Genomic DNA, 14,244 nt, shown 5'->3' on the forward strand with positions numbered 1-14,244 from the left:
CAGAGCACATACTATCAATTTTTTCAAGAACTTTGATGGGAAGAATATAGTTACTAGTCCAATAGATCTGAATTCCCATAATGACTGATTTTATCAACTGTAATCTGCCAGCATATGATAGTTGTTTCCTTTTGAGCCAGTTTTGAAATTGTTCAGAAATCCTGTTAATAAGAGGAGAGCAATCTAGGCAAGAGAGTCTTTTAGAGATAAGAGGCATACCCAAATAGCGCACTGGTAAAATCCCCTCCGAGAAGTTAAGGAAGTTACAGATTTGATTTTTCAGGCTTTCATCAATCCCACTCAGAAATATGGAGCATTTAGTTGGATTTGGTTCTAGGCCAGATACCTGACTAAATTCCATTAGGCAATCCTTTAATCTTGAAATTGTACCCATATCAGCTTTGCCAAACATGAGGAGATCATCTGCAAACACTAAATGAGTTATGTTCAACCTCAAACATTTAGGATGGAATTTATAAGCTCTGTCTTCCTTGAGCATGCTGAGTTTCCGAGACAAGTATTCCATTCCAATTACTAACAGATATGGTGATAAGGGGTCCCCTTGCCTTAGTCCTCTAGCCCCGTGAAAATAACCATGAAGAACACCATTAATTAAGATGGAAAACTTAGGTGTTGAAATGCATTCCATGATCCAAGAAATCATATTTTTAGGAAATTTCAATCCTATCAGCATTTTTCTGATGAATTCCCAAGAGATTGTGTCAAATGCCTTCCTCAAATCAATGTTCAAAATAGCTCGAGGGGAAGAATGTTTTCTGCCACAGTGTTTAACAATCTCATGAGCTAAGAGAATATTACTTGATATAAGTCTACCTTTTACGAATGCACTTTGAGCATCACTTATCAGATATCCCATTACTCCTTGAATTCTAGTTGCAATAACTTTAGTTATGATTTTGTACACACAATTGCAACAAGATATAGGTCTGAAGTCAGATGCATATTGTGGATTGAGAATCTTTGATTTTGTACACACAATTGCAACAAGATATAGGTCTGAAGTCAGATGCATATTGTGGATTGAGAATCTTTGGAATTAAGGTGATGGAGGTGGTGGTCTGAAGTCAGATGCATATTGTGGATTGAGAATCTTTGGAATTAAGGTGATGGAGGTGGTATTGAATATACCAAGTAATTTCCCAGAGTTAAAAAATTCTTCAACTGCTGAGAAAAGCTCCTCACTGATAATACTCCAAGAGGGTTTGACGAACAGAGCACTGTAACCATCTGGGCCAGGACTTTTATCATTTAACATAGAGTGGATAGCTTTTTTATCTCATCTCTTGTAACTGGGGTACTTAGAGCTTGTCTCTGATCATGAGAGAGGAGAGGGACATTAACAATCACCATCGGATCAGGATTAGATGTAGGGACTAAGGATCCCAGCAATTTGTTGTAATATCCAACAATTTCAGAAATAATACTCTCATTATCAGTGATTCTATCTCCTCTTTCCGTATATAGTGTCAGAATTCTATTATGATGTCTTTTCTTTTTCATGATAGAGTGGAAGAATTTAGAACCTTTATCTCCTTCTAAACTCTAGCTGATATTAGCTTTTTGCTTATAGAAGGAAGATTCACATTCCAGTAATCTGTCATATTTTTTTGATACAATCCTTTTCTCTTTTAATCAAATCTGAGCTGAAGGGATCACCATTTAACAACCTTTGAACATCAGCTAATCCATCTTTTGCTCTAAGCACTTGTTCACTTATATTCATAAAATGCTTCTTATTCAATTCTTTGAGAGCATGCTTTAACTTCTTGAGCTTTGTGTGGAAACTGTACATTTTGTAACCTTCAATGTTTTGCTCCCAGACTTTTTTGACTGTAGGGATGAACTCAGGATGATTTACCCACATGTTGAAAAATTTGAATGGCCGTTTACCATCTATAACATCATCTTCAATTGCTAACAAGGCAGGAGAATGATCAGAACAACTAGGCAGCAGAAACTCCACTTGACTGGTTGTATATTGATGAATCCAGTCCTCATTAACCAAGCATCTGTCCAATCTAGACCAGATTCTAGTTTCAGCATCCTGTTTATTACTCCATGTGAAGTAGCATCCAATTGATTTTAGATGAAGCAGATGACTTGTGCTGATGAAGTTTTGAAAATCCTCTATATCAGTATCAGAAACTGGTATACCTCCAATCTTTTCATCATAGCTTGTAATTGCATTGAAATCCCCTCCAATGATCTAGGGACCATTGACACTGTTTTTAAAAGCCAGAAGATCTCTCCAAAGGGTCTTCCTATTGGCCATTTGATTCTGAGCATAAACAATAGTACACAAGCTGGAGAATTTCCCATTTCTGGAATCAATGGTGCAGGTAATGTATTGATCAGTTGAGCTTATTACTTGAACACTGAGAATATCAGTATCCCATAGAATCCAAATTCTTCCATTCCTTGCTTCATGCACATTAGAAGTCCACTTCCAGTCTTTGGTAATTTTCATAGCTATCCTTTGCAACCTATTTTCATGAAGTTTAGTTTCCAGGAGGCCTATTAATGAAATATTATAGTCTTGTATGAACTGCTTTACTATCTTGTGCTTGGAGGATTTATTAAATCCTCTTATGTTCCAAATAGCAAGATGCATTTAGATAGAATTACCACCCCTATCAACACATGAGGAGTTATCTAAAGGAGAGAAGTGAGATAATTGAATACCTGAAAATTCAGAAATGCCTATAGTAGATCTCCTTGCTAGATTAGCTCTGTTGACACTAGAAAATCCAAAAGCATTGACAATCGGAGTTGAGAAGAGAAGTGGGTCATTTGCTGGAAAAATTAAGCTCCCTTTCCCCCCAAATCTACTTTCAGTCTGTGCATGTTTTTCTGTTTGTGCATGTTTTCCAGCAGGCAGTGTCTCCTTGTTTTTTCCAACAATTTGCTCAGTATTGATATTTGCTTCGGAAATTTGCTGAACCACAGAATCCCTATCTAGCCCAGGAATAATAGCAGGTTCCTTACTAAGCTCAGGAGCAACATTCACATGTGCATGATTTTCAGCCTGTCTAATAACCGGAACCCACATCTTTTTATTTTTAATTCTTCTACATTGCTCTGTAACATGACCAATCTTACTACACAAAGAACACCACTTTGGTTTATATTCATATATGACTGATTGTGTGTAGCTTATTCCATCAGGCCCTTGAATGTTTAACTGATCAGGCAATGGATCTTTCAATGGCAACTTGACCTCTAATAAAACTCTTGCATAGCTCAATCTCTCTCTATTTGCCGTGAGTTTGTCAGTTGCAATAGGCTTACCAATTAGGCTAGCAACTTTGCTGATTCCTATTTAGCTCCATAAGTTTAACCTTAAATTTGGAAATTGCACCCACATAGTATAATAAATGTCTTGCATCTTATCAATATCGGCATCAATACTCCATGGTTTCAACATTAGAGGCCTGGACCCAAAAAACCAGGGGCCAGCTTCAAGAATTTCTCTCATAAATGTTTCTGATTGAAAGTCAAACAGGAATAATCCTTGCTTGATTAGTGAGACTGTATGTTGAAAAATTGCAGGAAAGAGAAGAAAAGAAATTTGACTTTGATTCCTTTGATTCCGGTTACAATTCGATTACAAAAGAGAGGAGAACGAATTTGGTTCTTCCCCTTTGTTTAAAACTGGGTTCTTCACAGTGGCGATGGAGTGCCTCCCTCGAATGCTCGCGTCGAGTTTGCTCTCCGTTGACGATCCGCACATCTTGATTCACTGGAACGATATCTTCTCCTCACGAGTTGACGTTGTGGAGAACTTGCGTGGCAAGTTTTAGAACTCTGAACGAGTTGATAACTCTGAACGAGTTTTAACTCTTGAAAAAGAGTTGATTTAAACCAAAAATCGGTTAATAGCCAAGGATGAGGAAGCTCCTGTTGCCGAACGTTGAAGGTGATCTTCCTTGAAGGATGATGCCGATCTCTTCTGAAGTTCGCCCAATGATCTCCCCTGTTGCTGCCAATTCTCAGCTCCAAAAAGCCAGCCTTCAATGGTCGATTCAAGCCAAGAAAAATCGAACCCCTCACTCAGTTGAGTTTGTTGAGTTTTTATAGGGGGATAAGATTAAGGGGGTGTAACTGCCCTCTAAATCCGCTCCTAAGTGGGCGTGATTTCCTCAAATCGTGGGGAAAATGGTTCTGAAACCGTTCGACTCATATTTGAATGAGTCAAACGCCCACGTTGGCGTTCAGGATCCTAACCTCGCGTCTTAGGATTGAGACGCGAGGTTGGGTGTTGACTGAACATCCAGAACGCGAGGGCCGCTCACGTTTCGCTTGTTGTAACGCGGGTCCTACTCCAGCGTTTTGATGTTGTAACGCGGGTTTGACCCTGGCGTTTTGATGTTGTAACGTGGGTTCGACCCTCGCGTTTTGATGTTGTAACGCGGGTTCGACCCCAACGTTTTGATGTTGTAACGCGGGTTTTACCCTGGCGTTTTGATGTTGTAACGTGGGTTCGACCCTCACGTTTTGATGTTGTAACGCGGGTTCGACCGGCGTTTTGATGTTGTAACGTGGGTTCGACCCTCACGTTTTGATGTTGTAACGCGGGTTCGACCCCGGCATTTTGATGTTGACACACGGGGAGGACTTCCGCGTCTTGTCTTGAAGAGATTATCACCAAGTAATCTCTTTTGTCATAATGTTGCAAAGATCATTGTCTTGTAATCTTCGTCTTGGCTCCTTGAGAATATGAGAGTCGTCAGATTGTAACTCCCGATGTTGATTGTGAATGCTGTTGAACTAGAGCTCTCATTGGTTGTCGTGAAGGTCGTCAGATTGTAACCTTCAGCGATCTACGTGAAATTCTTCAAATTGTAGCCTTCTGGAAGTCGTCAGATTGTAACTTCCATCATCGGTGTTTGATGGGGGATAAGCTATCTATTATGATTTTTAGATAGCCTACAGAACCCCCTCCAAAGTTTTCGAAAGTTCGCGGTTGACTGGGACGAATTTTCGGAATACTTTGGATCTCAACTCTGATCTTGGAGCTGTTGATTCCTTATCGTAAATGAGTCGTTCTCTGCACTCGCTTCGAAGGTATCTTGGTTGTAGGGATTTGCCATGTAGGACCTGTATGAATGTATGCGTCATAATCCTGCTTCTGGAATGCGGGGGTGGACCCTGCATTTTAGACTTGAGACACGGGGCTGACTTCGGTGTTTTGAATTTGGAACCCGGGTGTGACCTCGGCGTCGTGATTTTTGTAACGCGGGTCTGACCTCGGCGTTTTGAATTTGGAACCCGGGTGTGACCTCGGCGTCGTGATTTTTGTAACGCGGGTCTGACCTTGGCGTTTTGAATTTGGAACCCGGGTGTGACCTCGGCGTCGTGATTTTTGTAACGCGGGTCTGACCTCGGCGTTTTAACTTGAGACATGGAAGTGGCTTCCGTGCATTTTTGACTAAATCTTTGAGACTTGTCTTTAGCTTATCAGTTTCAAGTCTCGGCTCACGTCCATTAAGCTGATGGGCCTTCAAAACTACATAGGATTTTTGGCAAACCCTTATCCATCAACGGATTTGATAAGCCTTTACCGACTACCGTTTGAGTCGGGCTAGCATATGGATTGTCTAAGTCCGTTCCACATGTAACGTTGTGCTAAGAGAATGAACTCTCTTAGGCTTGATGCTATGATTTTGAATACATAGACTTTGTCATTTTCACAGAAAAAGACTAACCGGCAACGCGTGTTAGGCGTAGGCTTATCCCTACTTAGGATTTGGGATAAAGTTCCCCATGCGTGTAAGGCATGAATTTTGGCGTTATTAATAACAACCTGCTACGATGTTGAATACGTAGACTTTTATCATTTTTTACGGTGAAAGACTAATCGGCAACGCGTGTTATGCGTTGACTTATCCCTACTTAGGATTCGGGATAAAATTCCCCATGCATGTGAGGCATGGATTTTGGCGCTACGATGTTGAATACGTAGGCTTTGTCACTATTTCTTCCTGTGTTATATTTTTACTTGAAACACTGAAAGAAAATTGAAAACGCCAGAGGTGTAATATTAACTTGGCATGAATTTCCACTTAGAGTGAAATTCAAAAATTTTCTTTATTATCACTAGGATGATTCTAGAAAATCTTTAATCCATTGGGGATTTTATAATGAAAACTTGCTATTCTTGTTGAAAAAGGATTAACAAGTTCATTGGGGGGTTTGACTGTTAGAGGTGTGATGTTAACCTAACAGTATTTTTATGGACCTATCGTTCCGTTGATGAGAGTCGATAAGTGGAAAGTGTTGCGATCGGAGCAACTTTGAGGACCTATCGCTCTATTGACGAGAGTCGATAAGTTGATTTTGTCAGAGGTGTGATATTAACGTGACAGGAAGATGTTGCGATCAGGGCAACTTTGTGGACTTATCATCCTATTGATGAGGATTGATAAGTGGGTTGTCAGAGGTTTAGTGTTAACGTGACGAGAGTTTGTGTTGCGATTGGAGCAACTTTGTGGACTTATCATCCTATTGACGATGATTGATAAGTGAATTTTGTCAGAGGTGTGATATTAACGTGACAGGAAGATGTTGCGATCAGGGTAACTTTGTGGACTTATCATCCTATTGATGAGGATTGATAAGTGGGTTTTGTCAGAGGTTTAGTGTTAACGTGACAGGATTTGTGTTGCGATTGGAGCAACTTTGTGGACTTATCATCCTATTGAAGAGGATTGATAAGTGAATTTTGTCAGAGGTTTAGTGTTAACGTGACGAGAGTTTGTGTTGCGATCGGAGCAACTTTGTGGACTTATCATCCTATTGACGAGGATTGATAAGTGGATTGTTGTCAGAGGTATATTGTTAACGTGACAGGAATGTGTTGCTATTGGAGCAACTTTGTGGACTTATCATCCTATTGACGAGGATTGATAAGTGGATTGTTGTCAGAGGTATATTGTTAACGTGACAGGAATGTGTTGCGATTGGAGCAACTTTGTGGAATTATCATCCTATTGACGAGGATTGATAAGTGAATTTGTCAGAGGTTTAATGTTAACATGACAGGGATGTGTTACGATTGGAGCAACTTTGTGGACTTATCATCCTATTAACGAGGATTGATAAGTGGATTTTGTCAGATGTTTGATGTTAACTTGACAGGAATGTGTTCTTGTGACTTGCACAAGATTTTGGGAATTAGCGTCTCGCTGGGGAGACTTGCTAGGTGAGTTTATCATCAGGAACAATGAGTTTTGATACCTGTGATTTGAATTTGATTTTGAAGACTTAGTGTCTTGCTGGGGAAGATTACGATTTGAGATATCATCCTATGTTCAAGGATTGATAAGTTGACTGTTGTCAGAGGTATATTGTTAACGTGACAAGTTGAGAGTGATACGAGTCGAATACATACTCTGTGGGGGTGATGATCGTCAGAAGTGTAATGTTAACTTGACGATGTGAAAGATTCGTTACTCTTAATCCAGTGGATTCCAAGTAACCAACCCCCAGTCTTGATTAAGACTTAGCAGGGGAATAAAAAGAGGTAGATAAGGTACATCACCTAGTGGGGCACTATCCATGAAGTCGGAATAGAGGCACATCACCTGGTAGGTCATTATCTGATGAGTTTGACTATCAGAGGTAACTGTTAACGTGATAGTTTTGGTGGACTCACCATCCTACTTGAAGAGGATTGGTGGGGGAATTTGGAGGAATGAACTATTAGAGGTAATCATTAACGTGATAGTTTTGTGGACCTACCATTCTGTTAAAAAGGATTGGCAAGTTGATGGACTATCAGAGGTAAATGTTAACGTGATAGTTGTTGGACCCGCCAACCTACTGAAGAAGATTGGTGGGGGAATTTGGAGAAAATGGACTATCAGAGGTAATGGTTAATGTGATAGTTTTGTTAGACCCACCGTCCTACTTGAAGAGGATTGGTGAGGGTATTTGAAGAAAATGGACTATCAGAGGTGATCATTAACGTGATAGTTTTAGTGGACCTGCCATCCTATTGAAGCGGATTGACAAGTTGATGGTCGTGATAGTTCTGGTAGATTTTATGGTTGACAGAGGTATTCTATTAAACATAACAACTCAGAAAATTTATTACTCAGAATCCAATGAACTACAAATAAACCAACCCCCAGTCTTGAACAAGTGCAGGGGGAAAAGAGAAGACATGACACATCGCCTAGTGAGTTATTATCTAACGAGTTTGACTATCAGAGGTAACCGTTAACGTGATAGTTATTGGACCCGCAATCCTATTGGAAAGGATTGGCTTCAGCATCCGTGGTATCTTCTGGTTCTGACTGAGAAGATTGAGCTTGGTTCGATTGCTCAGGAGAAGATTGGGCTTGGTCCGATTGCTCAGGTTGATCCTGCTTACTTTGTTCTTCAGTTTTAATCCTGGCAATAATCTTTTGAGCCTGTTCGCCTTGAGAGATCAGTTGTCTCCAAGAACGACATTCTGCAACCCCTATTCGAGCTAGGATGTTGGTCTGCAGGTTGTGTCGACAGGTCTCTACTAAGGTAGACTGTGTCATACCTGACGAACACCGGAGAGCCATGGTTCGAAACCTCTTGACGAAGGCTTTGACGGACTCCCTCTTCTTCTGCTTAGTGGCGAGAAGGGTATGGATGGAGACTTCTGTATCCTCTTCAAAGAATCTTGATAGGAAGAGTCTCTCTAGATCTGCCCACTTCTGGATACATCCTGTAGGAAGTTTCCTGAACCATTCAAAGGCAACCCCCTTGAGGGTGCCTATGAACAATCGAGCCAGTACGACGTCATTTGATATCACATTTCCAGTCTGTGACTTGAAATAATAGATATGTTGATTCGGTGATCCCGTGCCGTCAAAAGTTTGTAGCGTCGGGACTTCAAATTTTGGAGGATAAGGGGCTGCGTCCCATTCGGCAGGGTAGGGCCTGACAACTCCCTCATCTTGGAGCTCGCTTCTGTTAGCAATGACATTGAGGCGGGCTTCCAATTCCTCGATTTTAGCCGACTGAGGATTTTGCTCATACTCCGTCTCTCTTCCTTCATCAGAGGAAGATTCCAGGTTGTGGGCTTCTTGGTCAGAAGCCGTGTCATCAACCATTTTTCCCTTCCCTTTGCTTGAGTGAGGTCAGGACGAAGACGTTCTTTCCCTTCGGGAAGATTCTTGCCTGAGTGGCGAATCTGTCTTCTGAGATTTGGCCTTGTCTGCGACAAGTTGAGTCAACGGGGCCAAGAGTTCATTGATGGCCTCCTGCTGAGATTTGAGCATGGCCTCTTGCTCATCAGGTCTCTTTGCGAGATCTTCATGGTCTCCCATCATATAAGCGGAGCTCTCATGTTCAACAAAAGAGCTTGATGATTGGGACTCTGCAATGGCTGAGTGTTCATCATCGGAATTAATTCCTTTGGCTAACCTCCAATAGTTGATAGGGGGAATGGCTCCTGTTCGCGTCCGAGTGCGTTGGTAGATTCCTTCAAACTCGTTAGCGATTTCTCTGACGGTCGGTGAATGACTTGTCTCAGAGTCATCGGAACTAGGACCCGAGGCTTTGCCCCTACCGATCACATTGATAGTGACCCCAGGATACTCGGTCTCTGGAGATTTCTTCCTGTGAGAACGTCGTCGTTGGTTGGGCAAAACAACGTTCGTAAATTGGTGGAACACCAATAGTTGGGCCGCATATGAGCAGCATTGACATTCCGAGAGGACCGTAGAAATCAGTCGTTCATATTGGAATGAACGAATGGCGTGTTGCATCGGTCTTGCTCTCGATATGAACTCTCTCAAATCTGTTGTAAAGATTCGAGGAGAATTACTCACTGATTGTGAGGTTTGAATTGGAACCCCCAGTCCATGATTGGACAGGACTGGCTCTTGGTAAACATGGATCTGGTTGAGATGACTTGAATCCATGAACTTCTTATATCCGCCCCTCAATCTAGTCGCGCTACGCAGAGTATTCGGGGGTCTCGCTGTATTGGATTTGGATTTGGAACTTGGGATGCGAGGGTCGCATTTGGCACCTGAGACGCGAAGGTCGTGTTTGGCACCTGAGACGCGAAGGTCGCGTTTGGCACTTGAAACGCGAGGGTCGCGTCTGGCACTTGAAACGCGAAGGTCGCATTTTGGTTTGGCGACATGAGGGTCGCGTTCTTCATTGTCGACGCGAGGGTCGTGTTTTGACTGGGAAACGCGAAGTTGAAGTTCGCGTTCAACGAAGGCTTGAGGTCCACATCAGTCTGGTTCTCGCGAAGTTCATGTTTGGGCTCATAAACACGAGGCTTGTGTTCTAAAGTGGAAACACGAAGCTCAGGGCCGCGTTTAGGCTCACGAACGCGAAGCTCGCGTTGGTTGGAGGATCGACTTTCAGAGAGGGGACTGTATGAACAGTACAACCCCCAGGGGAGACATCCCTTTGATGAGTCGGTCACAATTGGAGCTTTAGTCTCCTTAGAAACTTTGTGGATCTTACGCATAGCCTTGGGGCTAAAGGATCCGGAGGAGATAGCCTCCTCAAACTTGGCTTGATCAAACTCTACCACGAGAGTTTCGACGGTTGTTCTAGTGAGATGAACATCGGATTGCGCCACCACTTCTTCATCAGAGAAGCTAGTCCCCAGCGGAGTCGCCATCTTTTGTTTGTTGAAAAATTACAGGAAAGAGAAGAAAAGAAATTTGACTTTGATTCCTTTGATTCCGGTTACAATTCGATTACAAAAAAGAGGAGAACGAATTTGGTTCTTCCCCTTTGTTTAAAACTGGGTTCTTCACGGTGGCGATGGAGTGCCTCCCTCGAATGCTCGCGTCGAGTTTGCTCTCCGTTGACGATCCGCACGTCTTGATTCACTGGAACGATGTCTTCTCCTCACGATTTGACGTTGTGGAGAACTTGCGTGGCAAGTTTTAGAACTCTGAACGAGTTGATAACTCTGAACGAGTTTTAACTCTTGAAAAAAAGTTGATTTAAACCGAAAATCAGTTAATAGCCAAGGATGAGGAAGCTCCTGTTGCCGAACGTTGAAGATGATCTTCCTTGAAGGATGATGTTGATCTCTTCTGAAGTTCGCCCAATGATCTCCCCTGTTGCTGCCAATTCTCAGCTCCAAAAAGCCAGCCTTCAATGGTCGATTCAAGCCAAGAAAAATCGAACCCTTAACTCAGTTGAGTTTACTCGCTTTTATAGGGGATTAAGGGGATGTAACTGCCCTCTAAATCCGCTCCTAAGTGGGCGTGATTTCCTCAGATCGTGGGGAAAACGGTTCTGAAACCGTTCGACTCATATTTGAATGAGTCAAACGCCCAACCTGGCGTTCAGGACCCTAACCTCGCGTCTTAGGATTGAGACGCGAGGTTGGGTGTTGACTGAACATCCAGAACGCGAGGGTCTCTCACGTTTCGCTTGTTGTAACGCGGGTCCGACTCCAGCGTTTTGATATTGTAACGCGGGTTTGACCCTGGCGTTTTGATGTTGTAACGTGGGTTTGACCCTCGCGTTTTGATGTTGTAACGCGGGTTCGACCCTCGCGTTTTGATGTTGTAACGCGGGTTCGACCCTCGCGTTTTGATGTTCGATCTACGTGAAAGTCTTCAAATTGTAGCCTTCTGGAAGTCGTCAAATTGTAACTTCCATCATCGGTGTTTGATGGGGGATAAGCTATCTATTATGATTTTTAGATAGCCTATAGAGACCTTTGGTATAGAGATGTTACCCCATAATTTGTTGACATAGGACTCCATTGATTTAAATTTGACATTTAATCCTATGACATGTCCAATTAAAGCATTTTTCCATAAACCTTCTCCTTCTTTCCATTCTTCAGCAGAAAATGAGACTGTATTGGAGTTGGAAGATGGCAAGAAATTCAGAGTTAATCCATTTCCTGCTTTCCTATTATCAGCAAATAGGCTAGCAAAAGTTTTGTTCATCATTTCATTATTAATCACATTATTTTGAGCCTTAACAGCCTCATCCTGGACTTCATTCTCCTTTATTTCCAAATTAGAATTCACAGGATTTTTATCAATATTTCCTTCTATGATCTCCTCAATAGAATTAGTCAAATCATTCGATCTATCCTCAGACAACTTATTCACATCATTTATCAATGAATTAGTGTCAAAATCAAGCATCGATTCAGAATTCACTTTTTCAGAGGCAAGAACTCTAGAAGGAATATCAGAAAGATTTTGAATCAAATTAGAATCAGAAGAAATCACCTCCAATTCGACCTCATCTGCCCAAGAAACCCTAGATGAGCTGCTGGCGCCATCACAAGAATTTACAGATTTACTTAGGAGACGACGAGCTTGAATTCCATTCAACTAGGAAGAACTCATATCATGCTGAGAATCAACCAAGAAATCAGAAGATCGGAGTATTTCCTCCATTGATTTCTTCTTCTTTTCCCCTTTTGGACCTGTCGAGCCCATAGCTATGTTGCTGATTCCTTCATCATCCTCAGCCAAACTTGTATCAATTTGATCCCCCAATCTAATCAAACTTGAATTGGATGCTCTCAATCCTATGTTGAAGAGATTTTTCCCACTCACCTTCTTCTTCTTCGCCATGAAAAACTAGGCGGGGGCGCAAGTTAGCAAGAAACAGATCTCCCGCTAACTTGCACCATCAGCCAGCCAGCCACTGTGTTTCTTTTTATTATATTAATGTTTATCTTGGGCAATTGTATTGTTATCATAATGAGCATAAGAAAATTCTGCAAGGAAGAAGGAAAGGGAGAATGAGGGAGAGAAAGGAGTGTAATCATTTTTAGGATTGTGCTAATCGGACATGGCCTTTGTATCATGTGCACTATTAAAAAGTAGTAAACAGTTATACGATTTACTTTAGCTCTATAGTTTATCCCAGTTTCCACTCAAGAGCAATTGATTGCAACCATACACTAGATAATTGACTTCTATGATTAAGACAGTGGTCTCTCTCTGGTAATTTTGATAGCAAAAGAGAATCCTAATCTTAAAAAAAATTTGGACACGAGTGCAATTGGTCTCACCTGTCTCTAGCTCATATTCAAAGCTTAACACCAGGTCCCATGCATCTTACCACGATCCTCAAGAGAAGTATTAATCGTCACGCTCTTATTTCAAGGAAATCACGTCCCCATACACGGTAAATAAAGAAAAGAACACATACATCCGTCGTCAAGCAAAGTAAGGGCATCTCCAACAGCTTCTCCAAAATTTTCTTCAAAATGGGGAAGCAAAAGTCATATTCTCCAAATTATTTTTACACCAACTCCAATAGCTTCTTTATTTTGAAGAATACATTTTTTCCTCTAAAAATTTGGAGAATGCTGCAGATTTGGAGAAGCTTCCCTATTTTTTTTCCTCCATCCCTATTTTGGGGAATGAGATAGGAAATCTATTAGACTAAAAAACTAACTAAATTTTCCAAAAGTAGGAAATAAGGAAGCTGTTAGAGATGCTCTAACTACCACACTCATCAGTGACACCGTGGAAGCGGAGTTCCGCAGAGACACTTGTTATGGAGGTACGACGGGCTGTGGAAACGCCTCATCTTGCCTCCCGTCGGAATCCTCCCGCAAAGCCTGTTGTGGCTCAAGTCCAGTTTCATCAGTCCTGTAGCCTTGGTGATCTGCCGAGGGATGCCACCCCTGATTCTATTCCGGCTCAGATCCAGGGCCACCAAGTCCCGCGCGAACATCAGCTCGGACATGTCGAAATTAAGCTCGTTGCTCGACAAATCGATCTCTCTCGCCCATTTATCCGTTCCGAACAGAAACGAAGCATCCCCGGTGAGAAGGTTTCGAGAAAGATCAACAGTGTCAAAGTTTATCCTGCCGAGCTCTCTCGGTATAGGGCCACTGAGGTGGTTACGAGACAACGCCTCATCTTGCCTCCCGTCGGAATCCTCCCGCAAAGCCTGTTGTGGCTCAAGTCCAGTTTCATCAGTCCTGTAGCCTTGGTGATCTGCCGAGGGATGCCACCCCTGATTCTATTCCGGCTCAGATCCAGGGCCACCAAGTCCCGCGCGAACATCAACAAGTTGAAAGTGAGGAGCTGAGTCAGGCTTCCTATAGCCGAGGGGATCGAGCCCGAAAGGCCCGTGTTAGTGATCGCGAGTTGTTTGAGGCCCGTGAGCTTGGTGATGGAGGGGCCGGGTATTGGGCCTGTGAGGTTAGGGAGGTTGTGGAAGTCGACGTAAGCGAGGACGGGGAAGTCGCCGATGACGGAAGGGATTGGGCCGGATACGGTG

At 42.4% G+C, this 14,244-nt stretch overlaps 1 protein-coding gene across 1 annotated transcript in view; it reads right to left on the minus strand.

Moving 5' to 3' along the window:
- Positions 1-13,431: 13,431 nt before the first annotated feature.
- Positions 13,432-14,244, minus strand: part of LOC109827848 (polygalacturonase inhibitor 3-like) — a 1,907-nt gene continuing 1,094 nt past the window's right edge. The window contains exon 2 of the mRNA XM_020394868.1: positions 13,432-13,911. Coding sequence (XP_020250457.1) covers positions 13,471-13,911 — 441 coding nt within the window. The 3' untranslated portion in view covers positions 13,432-13,470. The remainder of the gene's footprint in view (positions 13,912-14,244) is intronic.

Source organism: Asparagus officinalis, unplaced genomic scaffold (genome assembly GCF_001876935.1).
Source record: "Asparagus officinalis unplaced genomic scaffold, Aspof.V1 AsparagusV1_Un479, whole genome shotgun sequence".
NCBI classification, from domain to species: domain Eukaryota; kingdom Viridiplantae; phylum Streptophyta; class Magnoliopsida; order Asparagales; family Asparagaceae; genus Asparagus; species Asparagus officinalis.